The sequence below is a fragment of the Cottoperca gobio genome, chromosome 24 (assembly GCF_900634415.1).
Source record: "Cottoperca gobio chromosome 24, fCotGob3.1, whole genome shotgun sequence".
NCBI lineage: Eukaryota > Metazoa > Chordata > Actinopteri > Perciformes > Bovichtidae > Cottoperca > Cottoperca gobio.
Genome location: NC_041378.1, coordinates 8,895,262 through 8,915,801, shown reverse-complemented (window position 1 = coordinate 8,915,801; position 20,540 = coordinate 8,895,262). Strand labels below are relative to the sequence as shown.

General features: G+C 46.1%; 1 protein-coding gene across 1 annotated transcript in view; it reads left to right on the top strand.

Moving 5' to 3' along the window:
* Positions 1-19,810, top strand: part of LOC115029008 (NHS-like protein 1) — an 85,043-nt gene extending 65,233 nt beyond the window's left edge. Inside the window, 9 exon segments of the mRNA XM_029463012.1 lie at positions 23-175; positions 3,197-3,324; positions 5,537-5,629; positions 5,631-5,742; positions 7,905-8,036; positions 9,790-13,107; positions 14,181-14,313; positions 16,204-16,242; positions 17,090-19,810. Coding sequence (XP_029318872.1) covers positions 23-175; positions 3,197-3,324; positions 5,537-5,629; positions 5,631-5,742; positions 7,905-8,036; positions 9,790-13,107; positions 14,181-14,313; positions 16,204-16,242; positions 17,090-17,888 — 4,907 coding nt within the window. The 3' untranslated portion in view covers positions 17,889-19,810.
* The last annotated feature ends 730 nt before the right edge of the window (positions 19,811-20,540 follow it).

The following is a 20,540-nucleotide window of genomic DNA, read 5'->3' as shown; positions in this document are numbered from 1 at the left end:
CCTGTTCTGTGTGTTTCTGCAGCGGTGTCTAACCTGGATGAGGAAAGCAAATGGACGGTTCATTACACAGCTCCGTGGCACCAGCAGGAGAACGTCTTCCTACCAGGCAGCAGGCCGCCCTGCGTAGAGGACCTCCACCGTCAGGCCAAAGTCAACCTCAAGACCGCCCTGCGAGGTAAGGATCATTCAAATTGGACCGCGACAGAATTGGAAAGAAATCCAGCATGATCACAAACAAAAGCAGGGTTTGAGAAGTCTTTGCCACTCGTGTGTAGAAGGTGATTTGCATGGTTTCAGGTTCATATAAAAGAAAAAAGAGAAAATTGCAATTATAGTTCAAATAAGTTTCCAATAAATCATTTACATCCATATCAACCAGAAGTTGCAAACATTTGGCATTGTTATGTCATGGAGGACCTACAATGTCTACATCATTGTAAAAAGGTCCAAACCTTAGTGTTTAGTCCAAAGTTTAGCCAACAACACAACAGTGTGAGATCCTCTTCTTCCCGTTTGTCAAGTACAATTAGAGAGAAACAGACACAGCAGCTTTGTTGTCAAATAAACACTGGGATTCGAGTCACAACTGAGTGACAACTTTTTTAAATTCTCACAACATTCCCAGAGCAGGAAGTGAAATGACCAGTAAACGCTGGCACCTGTTCGCCCAAGAGTTCCCGGGAAAGGTGTCCACTCAGATAACAGATTGAGAGGCAGGTGTGGGAAAAGCATGAGGCGCGTGTGTACATGGGTGTGTACATGGGTGTATGGTGGATGTGTTACAGTAAAGGCTTGTTGTTTACATGCGAGGGTGGCCTTGTGTGCCACTAGATAAAAAAAGAGAGATAAATGGGGAGAAGCCGGTTGTAACCTGATGCTTACGGTGTGTAAAGCTTTAGTCACCGGCTTTAACACACACACACACACACACACACACACACACACACACACACACACACACACACACACACACACACACACACACACACAGTGCAGGTTTTCTTTGTTTTTTTTCTCATTGTTTGACCCCTGTGGTGTTGCATACTACTTCCTGCAATATTGATGTTGCTAGGTACGCAAACACCCCCTGGGAGGTTGGATTTATTCAACCCCCCTCCTCATTCTGTCACCGTCCTATCATCCTGTCATCCCCACTCAGCCCCAGGGGTCCTGACTGAAAAACAACAGGTGTCCAATGAGAGCACCTGTGCTGTACGTTTGACGCTTTGTGTGTGTTTTAGCTCTCCAACTCTTTGTCCACTCCCAGGACGTTCAGAGTGGAGGTTACACACCTAACTACAGCCCAGCTTTAATGAAATAAATTGAGTGTTTTCTTAGTAATTACAGTTGTTTTCAACATTATGTTCAAATACAACAACACAACTAACCTTTTAAACTTTCATAATTTACACATGTGTAACAGTTATAACTGTATTTTGTACAAGATATTTGACAATTTAGAGCTTAAAGGTTAAACCAGGCTAAATCCTGTGCCATCAACATGAGCATAACAAGATACACAAGTCTGCTTTCTGCTCTGCAAAGCCACATAATCAATAACCGATCTGATAGCAATGTGGGTCCCCTTTTTGTTCCTTTCACACAGGCTTCAGATTTCCCTCAGTGACATTATAATGGTGGCTTTCGGTCAACTACTATTTACAAATTTGATTTACATGCAAAATTCATACGGACAAACCTCATCATATCATTATATTCTCTTTGTCCTCGATATACTTAATTCTTTCTGCTCGTCTTCTCTTGTCCCCTTCGTTCAGTTTTGCCTAGCAACAAGCAGCTCATCAAAGCTTATTTATTTTTATCAACCATCCCCAATCATCATCCTCATTATCATCATGCTTTCTAAATCCCTTCTTCCACACCGCTACCACATCAGCTTGTTACAGTTGCTACATTTGCCAACCCCATTAGGATCCATTAACTGACAGCATTATACATGCACCAGCGTGTCTCTCCACAGAGATGGGCTGTAATTAGCTTTGAAGAAAGATGGCACATGAAAGGGATCTAAAGCAGCATCTCTGAGGTGCCAGGCTAGGAGTGATGTGGATGTGCTTTGGTACCCATGTGTCAGTCACCAAAAGGGAGTTTGATTGTGTATCACACACTGAATACATCCCAAAGATGCAAGATAAAAGACCAGGGAAGTTTTTACATTTGTATGGATCAGGGATAATATGTAGAGAGAGACATTCATACATGCTTGTCAGTTGATATGCTGCCAATGTAGCAGAGGAGAACCGTCTTGATATCTTTTATTTTAAGTTATTTAATTACAAATGTGCAAGGTTTGCCCTCAAACAGTTAGGATTTCCTTATCATTCAGGTTACAGGCATCAGCAAAGTCACACAACGTCCTCTACCTTGTGCTTTAGTTGTAGCAGTACTATGTGAATATAATTAGCTAATACAAGACAAGACAAAGGATCCACTAGTAGACGTTTGCAGAGGGAGAAAGAGGGAGATGATGTGCTAAATGCTCCCTTAGAGAAGGTGGGTGGAGGAGAGAGAGGGACAGTTCTACCATCTGTGTGTGACAGACTGAAACTGATACCCCATCCTCTGATTACACACACACATTCATTTATAAACACTCACACACATACATCACAACCCTGTCACAGCAGGTGGTGACAAGAGGAAGTGTAAGCAGCGCTTGGCAGTGTCCAACAGGGACTCGCACGCGCACACACACACACACACACACACACACACACACACACACACACACACACACACACAGTGTTACACAGCTTCGTCTGTGTGTCCTATAGATATTTCACACATCCTTCCTACTGTCGTGTTATTGGATGACTTATTGTGAATATTAAATGCAAATGAGCCTCTACAATATACACAATATATTCCTTGAGATCAATATAGTATAATAATTTAAAGGTAAAATTGAAAAAAGTCAGACTGTTTGGTACGTAAATCTATCTTACATCAAAAAAAAGTGTGAACTGTAGAAACGGTTCTTTATCACACTCAACAAAATCTCTTTTTAAAGGCAGTGTGGTGGTTTCTCATGTCGAAATCTTCTGAAGTAGAGACATGCGATCATAATGAGTTTCTGGTTCCTAACCCGAAAAGCTCAACGAAAGACAAAGATCGGTTCAATCCTAATCTTTTTTGTCTATATTAAAATGTTCCTCTGTGTCTGTCTGTCCTGCAGAATGCGACAAGTTGAGGAAAGATGGTTTCCGGAGCTCTCAGTACTACTCTCAGGGTCCCACCTTTTCTGACCCATTACAGTCCACCAGCAGCCTGCAGGATGAAGAGGAGGATGACAATGATAAGAAGGTACACACACACACACACACACACACACACACACACACACACACACACACACACACACACACACACACACACACACTGTGTCCAGGTGTAACAGTCAATACATGTTGATTATAGTGCAGTATGTGTGTGCACAGCAGTGTTTTGCAGCTGATTCAGCAGTATGGCATCTCACATCCAGTGATTTAATCAGTGTCAGTCTGCCCTCTTGTGGTCAGAAATGAGAATGCATGATTTCCTCAGTTTACTCGAGGTACTTCTGTCTCTCTGACAGACACAGTTCACTTATATTTTACGAAAATAAATATCAGCTTTAAATCTGTCAGTCTAGCTCATTAAAAATGACCAGATTTGTGGTAATTCATGAGGATTTGTGGTACACAAAGAACCAGTACGAAGCCACACTCACATTTTGTTAGGACTTTTAACATGCGTCATGAAAAAGTAGAGTTGTGTTTCATTCTCTGGCCTGTCATCATTTTTCAGAATAAACACTTGCTGGCTTTTGTTGGTTTTCCAGTATACTTGTCTTTCCTCTACACTTGGTTGGGCTGCTGTTTGTCTAATGCCACAGGATGTCATAGGAGGTTGTTAAATGGAGAGAGCAAGAAAAATGCTTCCTCTCCTCTCCTCATTTTTATTTCTCACACACAATGTGATATGAGGGGTCCTGAGAGGACCAGAGGGTCGTTCCCTGTTATTATCAGGGTCTCCTTTGTCCCCCCAGAGCCCCTCGATGTCGGCCGCTCGTTTCATGCCTGCCCCGACCCTTGACCTTCATACCATGCTGTTGTCTTTCTGAACTGTCGACTCCCATCTCTCGTTATCTCTCTTTCTACTTTCCGCTGTTTGTTCCTCTTCCCCGTCACTTCCTGTTGTCCTGAGGCCAGTGAGCCTAACTTTGCCTGACAGCAGCTTCAAAAGGAGAAACAGGGCTGCAGTTTGAGCCACAATGCAACATAACAAGCCAGGCCTGCCACCACACTATTGTTGCGATCCTTTCTTTACATCCTCCCCTTTTCTGCACCCTCTGTTTCCTCCCCCCTATGTATCCAGCCATCCATGCATGGTTTGTTTGAAAGCACAAATAGTCATCTTTTCTGTCTATTGCTCGGGATTTGTCAAGATGAACCGTAATGGACATAGTGAACGGCTGCTGGATGTATTCGGAAGCACATTTTCAAGCAATTTTCAATCTCTGACAGATAAAAACACACTGAGGATTATTTCCCCCCCCCCCCCCCCCCCCCCCCCCCCCCATGCTGGCAAAGCTCAACCTGTTGCAGATTCCGCCAGGCGTAGTTTGGTTGATGCAGTGAAAGTGAAGACTAAATGATTTTGTTTTGCTTTTTTGTGTTCACTGGGTTCTGAAATCTCAACCCGTCTTTACTCATGATTCAAAACGATGACTTCAAACTCTCAAATGGACATTGACATCAAACTGCAAATAGCTGGTTTTCTGTTGACTAACTGCTCAATTTCAAGCCTGGATGCTGCAGTAAAACGTTGTTGTCTGTTGCTCCCCGGCAGTAAATTCTACTTAAAGATTGAGAACTGTTAGTGTGTGAACGCAGTTTAATGCTTGAGTGATTCTCTCTCTTTCTTCCCGCTGTTGCTCTCTTGCATTTATCTTGCCATCTTTAAATCGCTCTGTCAGGTTTACTCTTTGTGTGTGGGAGAGGGCTTTTGTGTGTGCGTGTGTGTGTGTGTGTGTGTGTGTCTCCATTTGGGTTTGATTGTTTGTGAAACATGTTTACAGCACCACAAGCCTCTAAAGGTCACATCGATGCAATATATTAAAGTCTGTTTGTGTCTGTCAATAAAGTCTGTACAGTCTGCCAGTTATACTTTGTGACAATTACATTCTATTCTGTTCCATAATATTCTACTCCCACTCTCATTTTCTTCTATTATCTTGACATTTTGTTTCGACTTCTTTCTTTATCCTGCTCTAATTCAATACGACACAATCATTGTTTTCCATCAGCTTTCATCTCTCACTCCTTTTCCTGACTTGTCTCTCTCCTTTGCATTTGACTCTCTTACTCCCCCATCTCGTCTCAATTACCTGTCACTTGTATTACCTTTGTCACTCCTTGTTTCTATAATCTCCTGTACTTTTCTCTTGCTCTATTTTCATTCCCCTTTTCTATCTCTTTGCTTCACTTCATGGTTTACATCTCGTTGACTCTAATTCTTCCTCTTTCTCATCTAGTCCACAGCTTCATCAGCGGAGGACGACAAATCTCAGCTCTCCATGAGGCCTCAGACCCCGCAGGGAGGGGTTGAAGGAGGGGAGGTGTACGAAGGTTGACGGACGCATTATATGGAACAAGGGCGCACCCCTCCCCACCCCAGAGGAGAAGATGAGGCTGGCGGCTCGGGCCGTGCCCACAGACATAGTTGCCATCAACGTCACAGGTATGACCTCTTGGCAAACCGCTATCATTCAACCATTTTGTCTCAAGTCACTAGCGAGTAGCGACCAAACCCCATCAGCGTTGGTAGTGGGAAATTAATATCCTGGTCCTCTAGTTCCAGAATAAATAGCAACGTAGAAACATCAAACTACTTGCTCCTCGATGTCTAATCTGTAACATTAACCTCTCACCTCCAATCACACATTTAGTTTTGTCATGAAGGAATTTTCTGACTTTTTAAAAAACATTTATTTGATTGCTGTTTACTGAGACTTAGATCATTCATAATTAGATAACTATATGTCATGTTTAGCCGTGCTAGGACAACGCCTGGAAGCAGGAGGAGACAACTAGTCGCTACCAAAATACAACCGAGGCTGATGGGAAAACCATTTGTTTTGCTGGTCAAAGTATTGGACAAATTCAAAATTTGACCCTGTGGTGGCGCTAGATGAAAAGCCAGCTTGCGTGGCTAATAACAAATGCCTTTCAATCATTTTAAAACAGCAATATTAACATGTTATACCTTGTGGTTGGATTAGTCTAATTCCCAGCAACACAGCAAAAAAAAAAAAGTCAGTTCCTTTTTATCAACCCTCTGTGGTTGAGTGGATTATAGATCATTTACTGTATCCATTCATCCACAGAGGAAACACGTGTATGTGTCAGTCATGGATGTCTGCCTCTCCTCCTCTACCTCCTGTGAATATTCTCCTCTTCCATCATGCTTCATGCAGACTGACCTTCACCTTCTGTTATGCGCGTGTGCGAGCGTTTGTGTGTGAAAATCGTTTGACAGCGTATCCAAGGGTCAAGGCTTTTCACTGACTTTATGTCAGATCACAGAGTGTTTGACAGATGAACACATCAAAACGTGTCGATGCAATTCCCCCTGTTAGCATGTCACATTTTTCAGCACTATCGGCCAACGACTCATTCTGCCAGTTCTGCCGATTAATATATTACACCGTAGCTTGTCTGATGTTTCACTTACAAGACATAATAAACTCACATCGTATAGATGTTTTATATGACGGATGAACAACAGCACAAAGACTCTAAAAATGGCAGTTCAGTATCAACATCTAAATTTTGCTGTTGTCAAAGCCAATACAAAACCGCGTTCCCGCCGTCCTTCAGACACTAATGACTGCTTAATGTGGCTCCACTCCACATAAATCACTGTAGACTTCATCTCCTGTCGCTTTACATTACTCAGAAAGAGAGGAAACGCACACGCATAGAGACACAGAGAGAGATCAGGGACTTTTCTGTCACTTCGAAGGGGAATGTGATAGACACTATCTGCCCTCATATCAATTTCTATTTCCCTAACGCCTGCAGGCTGTCACCAGCTAGCCAAATAGCAGAAGGAAGAGCAGTTCCTCGTAAGATATTACTCTTCCTTCAGGGAAGCTGGACAGAGAGTGAGAAGGATATTGAGAAGAATGAATGACTGCATGTGTGTGTGCATGCTTAACCTCATATCTGTCCTGTGCATGGACTCTACATCTCACATATCTTACATGCATGTTAACACCTCACTTATAATCACGGTTGTAAGTTAAGAGAAACCATCAGCCAAAAAGTGTACGGTTTTCTTTGCCACTCAGTGCTTTCAATAGGTTTTTGTTTTAATGATTGAGCTTGGCGAGTAAGTAAGTGAGAATGGCTGGTACATTTTGGCTGGTGGATGAAAAGTTGAAGGGTCAGTTCACCCAAATGACAGACAAATCATTTTCTCACTTTCCTCTAATGGTATAATACAATACAGGTCATTTTGGTTGTATTTGCCAGAGTTTAGTTTGCTTCTGAGATTTGGGCATCCACCTTAATAAATGGAGGCGAATGGATTTGTCTTCGTGGCGCTCACAGTATTGATTGAACAGCCTCAAAAGTCCTGTATTGGTTGGGCTATAGTTTTCAGTGAAACGTTTCAGTCCCTATGATATTGTCACAGTGTGTTCTGTGTAAAGTGCAGAATAACCGACATACTCTTTTTGTCGAGAGATGTTGACCCTTTAGGTTTCTTTCACTGTTGATGTTGCACGTTAAAACTTAAACAAAAACCTTCTGCATGTTGTTGAGTTATTTCCCTTCAACTAACCGACTGCTGTTTGCCTGTGTGTCCGCCTGCCTTGCTCTCGCCCTCCCGGCTACCAGGGGCAGTGTTTGACCGTCAGGCGAGCATCCGGCGCTCCCTCATTAACACTGACACCGTGTCCCGCCGCCCCAAGAAGGTCAAACGCAGAAAGACTATATCAGGGCTGCCCGACAACTTCAACCATGAGCTAGGTATGGATCACTGTGGGGCATTATGTTGCCCTCTACTGTCCACAGACCTGTACCAACACTCTGGACACGCATCCCTCCTTCTTTTATTACTTCCTGTAACCATACTCACTATGCATTAATGCTTTAATGCTTTAATGCTTTAATCCATTAACTGTATACATTGAGTGGAGAATGAACTCACCCCACCAGTGTTGTTCTGAGTAAATCATATTGAGAGGGAGAAAATGACACATGCAAGTCCACAGTGTTGGATCAAGGCCCTGCAGATGTTCAGTCTTTCCCTGTATCAGTTCTTCATACCAAGTGTCCTTATTTGCTCTCCCCCACCCTTCTTGACTGTATCCTTAGCCAGGAACCAGTTATGAAAGCCTTTTCAATTGTTTTTTCCTTCTAGAATCCCTTGCACTCATAGACTCCCATTGTATATTGTCTCATTTTCACATAGGAGAAGTTAAGTGCCATTCTTGAATACGTATTGTGACGTCCTTTTTTTGTGAATTGTGTGTGTTAATTGAGTGTCCGTGCCTTAATCCTGAGGCCATATTGATACTCTTAGCATGTGTCCCATGTGTGTTTCACTTACCAACATGTAACCACCACACTCGTCATTTTCAGAACATATGACCCTCAAACCCTCCAAACAGATGAGGGCTAAATAACAAATATAAAGTTTCAGATCTCCCCTACCCTTAGTTACTCAGCTGAACTGGTGTTAAGCGAGCGCTAAGCTTACTAAGCTGACACTGCTGTACTGGCTGATGTTTATTTACATGTCTCTGAGCTGTAGGACGGCAGCCACATTTAAGGAGAATGTCATTTCTCTCTGCGATAAGATCAACAAGGCTGATAGGAAAGAAGCTTTGGTTGTTGACCAGCTGACGACAGCCTCTGAATGTCATGATTACTGGGCCGGGGTAATTGTCCCAGTGCTTCATCCCTCCCTCTCCTTGTACAAGAGCTGCCTGCGAAGTAGACCTGCAGCTTAATCTATCGCAGCAGCAGCAGCAGCCAAGCTGTCACTCCAGCTTTTAGCAAAGGAGGAAGAGAGTGTATGTGTGGTTTAGAGAGAGAGCGAGAAGGGAGAGAGAGGGAAGAAAGGACGCAAGAGTGTGTGTATGTTTTTGGATACGACCATCAACAGGAGAGGCAACACAGATGGGAGACACACTAGACATCATCTCACGTTTTGCATCACATTCTTCAAATTGTTTGTTTCCAAGCCGGTATGTTTGGTGTGTATGTGTGTGTGTCTTTGTGATATCTGCATTCCTGTTTGTCCTTGTCTCTATATCTATCTGCATAGTCTGTTTGTTCTGTCCTGTATGACAGTGCACGACCATGTCAACACTGTGTACTGTACTGTTCGTATCCACGTATGTGTTTGTTTTTTGCTTGCCTCGTACCTTACCAGCTGCCTTTCTTGGACCCCAGGGTATTATTCATTTTTCTATCGGACTGAGCCAGAGCTAGAATAGGAGAGGAAGATTAGCAGGGAGTCTCTCTGTCTCCTCTCATACCCTTTCCTCCTTAATGAAGAAGACCAGAAGTTATTAACACATGTGACAGTTACAGCAAATCAAATTAATTAGCTTCCATGTGACCACAGTTTATCCATGAGTCGAGGCAGAAGAGCAGAAGGCATTGTGGTTGAAGAAGTTATCGAGAGGAAAGAGAAGCTTAGTGGTGCACAAAGAGAAAACAAGAAATTTGATCAATCACATGTTTATTACATTTTTTATTCTTCCTTTGACAGCAGCAAAAGGACACGGCGGAGAGCTCCGGCCGCATTCCATGTTTATCCCGGGACAGTACTCCACCTTGGGCAGAGTTGGGAGCGTCAACTCAACTCTCCGACGTTCAGACACCAGAGACTCCGGCTGCCAGACGGAAGAAGTAAAGGTTGTACCCCCTTCCATGAGGAGAATCCGAGCTCAGAGAGGACAGGGTATCGCTGCTCAGATGGCCGGCATTTCTACTTCCTCCTCAACAGGAAGTATATCCATCTCTAGTAGTGACAGCTCGGGGATCTTGATGCTGCCTCAGTTTAACAGAGATCCATCCCGTTTTCACAGTCTGCCTCGACAAGGCGCCAGGGTGTCCCTCAGTGCTGACCCCATCTATAGCAGCACCCCTATAAAGTCAGAGGAGCAAACTACACTTCAGAGGCAGATTGGAAAGCTTAAGGTTGACGATACAGTGGTGCACATGAGAAATGCCCCAAGGACAGGCACCCTGCCCAGGCCCAAGTCTCAGGAGGTTCGAGGGACGAAGGCTAGTGATTGGGGTGGTGGCCCAGCATGTGTGGTCTCCCCACATGCAGCCTATTCCACCTCATTCATCCCCAATGCCACCCTGTCTAGCTCCTCTGAGGTCATTACCCTGAACACCTCCAATCAGCTCCCCCACTTCCCAGGCTCAGCTTACTTCACAGCTCGATCGCTCAGTCTGGCTTCCTCCACCAACACTGACCTCATGACCTCCAGTCCAACATCCTTTACCCACAGCTCCACCTGTCCAGCCTTGGCCACTTCGACCCCGACTCACACATCAAAGGATGGCGGTCTGGTAGTCGCAGCAACTGCTAGTGAGTCAGGGCACTCAGACAGCAGTATGCACAGCCACAGCACATTGGCAGCCACGCCCCCATCCGGTCTGCCAGAGGAACAGTGGATCTACGACACGCCAGAAAACGTGGTGGTTCCACACCGCACTATGACCTCCAGCTGCTCCACTCCTATAAACCAGCTGTATAGCAGCCTGGAACACTCTTCCAGGACAACTACTGACTCCAGCTCCCTCTATTCCCAAGACAATGATGGATACTACACCTCCATGCACCTGGACTCAGGTCTGCGCTCTCGCAGCCATAGCAGTGGGCATGGTGTAGCGCCTGCACGGACCACCAGGCACAGCATGTACGAGTGCCGGGAGATGGCCAATCAGGAAGACTCTGGAAGCTTGTACAGCGATCGCTCGCTGTCCCGCAGCATCTCTTTCCGCAAGGCCAAGAAGCCTCCGCTGCCCCCAGCTCGCACAGACTCTCTTAGACGCAAGACTTCTGCAAAAAAGCCCCTTGGAGGTGTTAGTGCCATCAGCGGTGCTAACGAGCCAAATGGAGCCATGCTCAATGAGACTCTAATTGCCAGCTTGCAGCAGAGCCTGCAGATGGGGCTGAGAGGCGGGAAAGGAAAAGGGGCTTCACCTTCTTCGCCCTCTCACAGCCCGAGCAGTGACTATGATGACCCTTGGGTGCTGCGGCCACGAAGTCAGAGTAGCACCAGTGCGTGTAGCTCTGCAGCATCACTAGTAGCTAACGCCAACTGTGGCGGTGGGTCTAACGTATACTCGCTCTGCCATGTGACGCCTGCTCACAGTGACACCAGCAGCTTGCGCTCAGACTATGCTGATTCCTGGGGCTACTACATGGACTACCCTCGTAACCATGGAGACCAGAGGTCACAGTCCCCTCCGGCCCACGCCCCAAATAACATGTCTGCTGGGGCTCACCCAAGAGAATTACTGAATGGAGGTGAGATTCTCAACAGCAACCAGGCCCCTGGAGCTCCAGGCCAGGAGGGAGGGGTGGCAGTGAAGCCCAAAATGTCCACCTCCTCACCAGACCGGGTGCACAGGCTAACCTCCCCATCTAGCGGCTACTCTAGCCAGTCCAACACCCCAACAGCTGGAACCCCTGTGCCGTCGTTCGTCAGGTCCATGTCTCCCTCGGGCAGCCGGCCCAAGCCCAGAGTGCCCGAGAGAAAGTCATCTCTCCTCTCCTCTGTCTCAATGTCCTCCTCTTCCACCTCCCTTTCCTCCAACACCTCAGACTCACTTAAAAGCTCCGGACCTCCTCCTCCACCACCTCCACCCTTGCCCTTCCCCTCCTCAACTCCCACCACCCCTCTTAGCCCACCTCCATCCTTTCCTCCCCCTCTTCCACCATGTTCCAGTGCAGGCACTCCACCAGCTCCCCTGTTACCAACCACTCCACAGGGTCAAACTCTGAGCCCTCCCTCTGCTTGCTCCACCTCCCCAGAATTTCCTCCTCCTCCATCCCCTGAAATGTTAATCCCCTCCAGTTCATCTTTCAATGGGAGCTTCAGTCCTCCCCCTCCACCTCCCCCTCCTGTCCCCTCCATGGGGCCCCCTCCACCTCCTCCACTGCCTGCTTTTATCCCACCTTCCTCCTCCCCATCTTTTGTGAAGGCAGTGAAAGATGCCCCTAAATCAGCTCTTTCCAACAGCCCAACAAAGTCACCTAATCCCCTGATCACCCCATTTGCCCTGCAGAGCGTTCAGCTCCGTTCGGTTAAACGACCAGAGAAGGAGATTAACGGAAAATCAGACCACACCAAAGCTCAGGAAACAGGGGTGGACCTCCTTCAGGGTCTAAAGCCCCTGGAGAAGTCTCACTTCCTGGATCATCCCACTGTGATACATCTGTCAAACTGCTCCCCAGAAGAAGATTCACGTAACTCCTCACCATCGCCTGTGTCAAAGCTCTTAGAAGACTTGTCTTTAGAACTCAGTATCACAGATGACACGCCAGATAGTGCTGTCATAAATGGAAAACCCGAAGATCAGAGATGCTTTCTTTTAAACAACAAAGATAAAGTTGAAAGACGGGAATCATTGCCTAGTCCCCCACAGAGCTCCCAAAGCTCTCCTGTTAGACAGAAGCCCCCAGTTGTCTCCAAGAAACCCAAAATATCTCTTCTCCAACATTTTAGCCCCCATCCAATTAATAAACAGCTTCCATCTCAGCATGAGGATACACCCAGCCTGCCACAGACAGAAGACCAAGTAGATGCGCCGCAAAGACAAATAAAGAGAGAGAGAAAAAGTGAGCAACAGGAGGAAGAGGAAACTTTAGAGAGCTTCGAGCTTTTAGCAGAGAGCTATGAAACATCCATAGCATCCCAGGATGAGTCCTACATGTCTGCTTCTGCCAGCCAGTCAAGTCTTGACCATGGACTGTATACCAATGGAGAGGCTCATGAGGAGGAAGATGAGGAGGGAGATGGAACAAGTAGCACGACTGGATCCATCAGCTCCAAGGAAGAAGATACTGGTGAGTCTGACTAAAATATATTTTTATTGTATCTTTTTTTAATATATATATATATATGTATATATATACCATCAAATCAAAGTTAGACATATTCAGAATTTGTGAAGAGAGAACACTAATTTTAAATGAGTCGAAATCTTCATTTACTTATTAGTTAAGCTCATTACCATAATCCTACATGGTTAGTAGTGGATGCTGCTGCCTGCTGGTTGTGCGGCCAGCTCCTCAGGCAGCTGTGAAATTAATTTTGCCCTCCGAAGCAAACAATCCAAACTTGAAACCACAAGCTTTTAAAGATTTGAAAACTGTGAAAATAGCACAGGAGCGGCGGCGGCGGCGGCGGCTTATCACTGGGACAGCACTACTGCAGCCTCCTGAATTCATCCTGTCTTACTGTCTCTTCTACATTTCATATGCAGAGATCTCTTGTGGTTACTGTCCCTTCATTTTTCCCGCATTGCCCCCCCTCCCCTCTCACACACCTCAGCCTCCACTGTCTACTCGACTTCTCTCCACCATCCATTCTCATTTCCAAATATCCATTTTTTCCTGTTCCTCGTCTTTACTGTTAATCTCTCATCCTCCCTCTGTCCTACTCAGCCCCTCTCTCTTTCTGTCCTATCTATCCCTTCTTCCTTCTGAGTTGAGGGAGGGGGGGCAAGTGTCCAGGGGGGATGCTTTTCGTGGAGGGAGCGGGGGAGGAGCTCCATCGTAACAGAGGGGAGGGGAACCGATCTAGTGAGGGGATGGAAGGGAGGATGGGGAGAGCGTAAAGTGAGACTGCCTGCAGCGGCTCAGGCAGTCGAAGCGCAGACGTGAGCGCGGAGGTTGACAGGAGGAGGAGGAGGAGGAGGAAAGAGGCTGAACTAGAGAAGAAGAAAAGAGAGGAAATCTCGAGACAGAAAGAGAATGTAAGAAGACAGTCCCGCACCTCCTCCGCACCACTTCCGATTACATAGACATCCAGGTTAATGCGACGGGATGGTGGATTCATGAGTGTGTGTTACTGAGTAAAGTCTGTGAGTTTGCTGTCTTGTAACTGTGTGTGTGTAACTTGTATGTTTCTCTCTCAGGTGAGGTGTTCTACTCCAGTACGGCTGAATCGTCTCCGGCCCGGTCAGCCAACAGGGCCTCCGAGGAGAACATGGTGACCCCGACTGCCACGCGGCCCCGAACCACCGAGGACCTTTTTGCCGCCATTCACAGGTACCGTGATGCATTTCTTTTCTTTTTTACGCCTCTTGTCACTACTTTACTCTCGACCTGCTTCAACTCCTGATATATAATTTATTCCACTGAGCTAGTTTATTTTCATTCTGTTTCCTTCGACCCTCTTTCTCACTCGCTCATAAACCACAATGTATCACCTTGAAGTCAAAGCTCCTTCTCCCCCTTCAACCCATGGTTTCTCTTTTCCCATCTCCATCTCCATCCCCCTCTTCTAATCCTCCTCCTCCTCCTCTTCCTCTTCCTCTTCACGTCCACCTCTCAGTCATAAGTTTACCCAGCGCTGTCCCATCTGCAAGCACACACATCTGTCTAATAGCTGCTGTCTGGAGTCTCCCAGCCCAGAGTGGCTCTTTGTGTTCCTGGTTAGTGAGGAAACTGAATCAAGGAGCAACCTGAGTCAGAACAAGTCACATGTTTATCCAGGCGTCTCTGTTAGTGAAGTCACATTAGCGTTGCTCAGAAAAAAAGGCGGTTACTCATCCATTATTTAACTTCTCAACACCCTTGGGTCCTAATCTAGGTTAGAGGCCACCGGAGAGATTTGTCTTTCTCCCTCTATCTCTGTTTCTTGTACACACCCCGCTCTCTGACATATATTGCATACATGCTCCCGCGCTTCAAAGGGAGCACACACATAAATTTATCATGCAGCCCGCCAGTTTGTGTTTCACGGTCACGTGCAGCGGCAGTCGATGGTTTCTCTTGAGCATCACAGGATTTCATTTCACAGGAATTTATTTCCGCTGCCAACAGATTGCCGATGTATTTACGGTGCACGCATCACGTGTACAAGTGCGATTTATTGTTGCCATTTAAGGCAGGATTGTGTAAGCGTGTGTGGGTAAACCTCACAGGGGGACTGTGTTTGTTTACCACTTGCTTTACTGCTCTCATCCTCCATTGCACCTCCTTAGTGTGGAACATATAGAATCATTTTCCAGATTTTTAACAAGTGGAAAGTGATGACAGACTCCTGGCGGTGCTGTCTGCGAAGAAGAAAACTCACATAATCAAATGAACACATTAAGAGTTAATTTGCAAAAATATCAAGACATTATAAGTCCGAATAATCGGCTTCAATTAAATATACTTTGTGTTTGTGATAGCGACCTCTCTGACACATTTCCTCTCCCCGTCTCACCTGTCCAATACCTTTGTTTTCCACTCAGTCATTCCACGTCCCCTCTCTCTCTCTCTGGCCAAAGAGAGAATGATGAAAACCCTGAATGAAATGCCTTCACAGCTGCAGCACTAAAATACAACCTGTCTAGAGAGAGATCCTCCAAAACCAAATGTAATACAGCCAAGAGAAAGAAATTGATCGAGCTCTCCGAGATGTGTCTTAAATTGCAGTCTTGTTTACCTCTCTATGCCTGAGAATGGTGTCACCGCCGCTCCAGTGTGGCCGTGCATGTTTGTGAATTTAACAAACCGTGAGTTCAGTACGAAGCCGTCGCGGTTGACCGAGTTCAGGTGTGTGAGCGTATGCACGTGTGAACGTGTGTGAGAAGAGACTTATGTAATGCTCGATGGGCTAATGGGGCGAGGGAGCTCGCGGGGGATGCCGGTAGATGGAGGTTGAATTTAGGGCGCAGACACATATTTTGCAGTCTTAACAGAAAGCTGATTCTCTCACAAAGCATTTATTCCCTCTAGTTCTCCCTCTCATTTGACCTTCGCAAGTATATTCTCTATCGGGTTATTTGTCCTTCATGGAAGAATTTCTTTCTGTAGATCTAGGATTAACGATTTTGTGTCTCTGTTCCCTTTACTTTTAGCAGTAAATCTCTCTCTCACAGAATCTGTATTCTTCATGTCTCATATCGTCTCTGTCTCCCCTCTCCTCCTCTCTCCCTCCTTGTGCAGAGGGGGCATGCAGAGGGTGGGTGCATCCTTTCTAGAGAGGTGCGAAGTGGCAAGTAGCCCCTTCCCTTTAATTAGCCAGCATTGTTTCTGCCATCACAGTAATACTATTATCAACAGCAACCCCACAGTGCATACCGCTGGACCTCTGACTAATAAGGCTGTTTCCCTGCTAGTCCTAATCCCCTGTATTCTGCCAGTTGCAGCTTTACTGCTTTGCTTTGTTCGCAGGAGTTATAGATCGTGTAGGTGCAGTCAACCACTCTGATACCCCCTGTTGAGAGGAGGCTGAATTATCTTTGTGTGATTAAAACAGCTTTGGGCACTTTTCCCAGTTTGTGTTTTTTGATTAATTTCATTGTGCCGTGTCTGAGCTTTCCTGCAGAGTTGCAGCGTCTGCAGCTTTTCTTGTAGGAATTCATTGGATTTCTTTAACGGAAATGTATAACTCTTCTTATCAATGCCCTCCTTTTCTTTTTCGGAGCATCCACCCCACTTAATGTTTATTGTTTTACCTCTTTAAGATTCGTGCTGTGACGCATGATTGCTGGGGGGGCAGTGCTGACACATGGCAAAATCGGAGCACGTAGGCCAAGTATTTTAAGTGATATCCTTTTCCTTTTTTTTGTTGGTACAACACAGAAAGATTAACCAGGCTGTGTTGAGTCAGATATATAAAATCTCATATGCTGCAGCCTCATTTTAATTTGAGTCATTGGATTTGATGACTGCTTTACTGAAAAAACTGACCCCAAATCTTGCTTTTATTCTTGCTCTTCCAGCAGTTCGTTTATTTGCCCTTAAATTATTTGACTTTTTATGAATTTAATAACTCACTCACAATTTTTACAAGCATGTCACTAATCTGGTTGTTTACATTTTACCCCAGGTCGAAGCGCAAGGTCCTGGGTCGTAAGGAGTCTGAGGAGGACAAGTCCCGGACTGGGGGCCAACCCGATTCTCCACCCGCCACCCCAACAGCCGGGTCCCCGGGGATAGTGTCTCCAGGGATGGTGTACCCAGGGATGATGTCTCCAGGCACGGTATCCCCAGGGATGATGTCTCCAGGCACGGTTTCTCCAGGGATGGTGTCTCCAGGCACGGTGTCCCCAGGCCCAACGTCCTCCTTGCCCCGCCAGACAGGCTCCATCCAGCGCAACCTCCGCAAGTCGGCCACCAGCAGCGACACCTTCAAGGCGCTTCTTCTAAAGAAGGGCAGCCGCTCGGAGACCAGCTTCAGGATGTCGGCCACCGAGATGCTTCGCTCCACTGACCCTCGCTCCCAGAGAACATACTCCGAGTCAGCGTTGGACTCCCCCGCTGCTTCACCCTCCTCACTGTCGTCGCCAAACAGCCCCTGCACCTCCCCCGGCCGCGGTAACAGGGCAATGCATGAGTGGAGCCGCTACGAGGCCTTGGCTCTGTCCTCGCCGACTTCATCGTCCTTTTCATTGAGCGGGTTAAAGTACGGGCGCTCACGCACGCCGCCCTCTGCTGCCAGCAGCAAATACAACGCACGCAACCGAATCCTCAGCAGCCCAATGACCGTAATCTGTGAGCGTGAGGGGGAGCTGGCTGAGAGTGAGTACGGAGACACTGCAGAAAGTCTGTCCCGCGGACCTACGGCTCAGACGCTCCCTGTACTCAATAACTCTAACGGCACTTTATCTGAAGAGAGCAGAAGTTAAAGAGCAAGGACCGCCCCTTAGATACAGGGAGCTGAACTCGTCATAACCAGGTAGGAGGCAGGAAGAGGAGCCAATAGAAGGCCCTCTAAATCACCTTCCTGAGCCCCACCCCCTCGGCGCTGCCTCTGAGGGAGTGGGCATGTTGTCGGGTCCTGATGTGAGGTCAGAGGTCGCCCCGTCATGGACCGGGCTGAACTTAGTCTGAAGTGGAGAACCGGTTCTGCTGCAGCTTTTCAAGACTCCCATGACTCTCACTCTGTTCTTCGTTTGGTGACTCACCCTTTGTGTTAAAAGAATTGTGTTTCTTTTACGCCTGGTGTTCTTCGTTTGTTTTCCATTTGTTTTGCTGTTGTTTTTTTTTTACTTTATCTTGTTCTTAACACACACATGACCCTTTTAGTTTCTTTGAAGGACAAGGTTAAGACGGTAAACTAAGGTGAAGTGAAGGAATTGAAAAGTCACAAGTTGTGACTGCTGTTGTGCTACGTAGCTTGGCAGTTGGAAAGAGTGGAACGTAGACTCTCGCCTTGTGAATCTTCTCAGCTTTTGCTTCTCTTCTGTTGGCTTTGGAAAGTGTTTGAGAGCACCACGGTTTGCAAGTGTTGGCTTCAAACAGCCCATAATATTGTGGAAAGAACCAGAGGAAGTGGTACATCAGAGAGCTCCACGGTACAACTTCAGCTGCGGTGATCGGCAGGTTTTGCTTTCTGCTCTTAGGTCAGAGGTTTAGTTTGCAGAGCTGGTTTGTTCAGTGGCTCATAGGAAGTGCAGAGCGCTCAGTGCTGTCACCTAGTGACGGCCAGGAAGTAACAACAGTCGAGTATAAAAAGACTCAATCAAAACAGCAAATTTACTTTATATAAAAAGGCTCATAAAACCTCTTTTAATTCAATTTTAGTTTGTAGATTTTGCACTGTGCATAGGTCTTTTTCTTTGTTTGTGACTTTAAAAATATGTTTTAAAGATTGTTTTAATAAACAAGTGATGTTATGACTTGTGTTCAGAAGTTCAGTATGAATCTATAAATGTAAAGAAAGACATTGGAGAAGAAAAAAAACCTTATTTTACTGTCGGGAGTCTTGAAGTGATCGTGTTGGTTACCAAAGTGCTGAAAATGATCTGGAAGTGAACACAATCTGAGCGTGGGTCCGCTGGTCTGCACACGGTCCAGCCCTCTAACTTTGCTGAGACCTAGAAGCTTTTTAGGGCTTAAATGATTTCGATCATGCTGTTGACCTTTCTGCTAAGTTTATCCTTTTGCAGTTTTATATGATTCTGTATGTAAATACATAGAGAAAGGAGTTTTAAGTAACATTTTGACTTATTTTCAAAGACTGTACATTTTTAGAGCCCTGTGTTTGCTGAAAGGGAGTGGTTTCCTTTTTTGTAGATTATTTATTTTCACATAGCAGGGCTGCGAACGGTGTCGTGATCAGAGTCAACCAGCGAGGTGATGGAGGCACAGGGAAGGGGTTAGGAGGGGCCACATTTACTACGCTGATCCCACCATGCTATTTCTTTATTTTTAAAAAAAGGTGCTTCAGAGTAACAAAAGAAATGCAATAATGTCAATATGAATGCTAAAGCCTTCTACTGCCCTTAATCTCGAGTCATGCAAAGCCCATGCTGGTGCTCACAGCTGAGTAAATGTGGTCTCTTCAGAGTCATAAACTGTGGTGACTTCATAACCTCCTAACTGCCATAACACCCTGTGGTTTAATCACCTGTGACCAAAGTGTGTCTCCCAGCTCCCGCCCGGGCCATGATTGAGCACTTGGGGCCCCCGGGGCTCGTCTCATGACAGGAACACGTCTCAATCGCAGAGAGCTTGTGAAAAGACGGGAGGACAGAAATAGTACTGGGAGTGGAGCTGCTAACGCTCTTGTGTATGTCTGTGTAATAAAAACAAGGTGATATTTAAAGAGAGCGTTTGTGTCATTTTTCTGTGTGTGTGTGTGTTTGATCCACGGACATCTGCCAGCCCGCCACCCCAAATCACAGCCTCATTAGTACCGTCGCCATGGCACCCACACTCGTCCGTCATCTGGAAAGCTCCAGAGGTCCCCTCCCCCCCCCCGCCCAAAGGGTCATCAGTTATGTCCCCTTCTGGACATACACTGAATCAGAGGCTCAGCCTATAATGGACCTGTCCACTCGCTGCAGAGCAACGGTCTGACTTACAGTTTTTTGGCCTACACCTCTCAACATTTCCCGCAGAGCATCGCTGTCTTTTCAACGCCTCGGCACGTCGAGTATTCGTTCCCAAGGGCACAGAAACACTGACTGCCTCAGTATTTTTACAATAAAGTCCCTCCACCGCCAATTCAGCTGCCAGCTCTGTGATGCTGTGTCCATCTGGCTGTCAGACAGGAATCAATACAAACTCCTCCCAGCCATAATCACAATACTGACACTTCAATGCTTCCCCTCTCCTCTCACATTCAACACCCTCCGTGTAGTATGAAGTGAATAATTAGACAGAACGCCTATTGACTTGGACGCAGTGGCGAGGACAGGAATAGAGTAGTTATGACCTGTGTTTTTGGCGCTTTAGGAGTCTTTAAGAATAATTTTAAGATATTAAAAATAATGTCGTAGCATAGCATGCAATAAAAGATTTCCTAAAGAAGCCATAGTAGATTACGCCTCAAA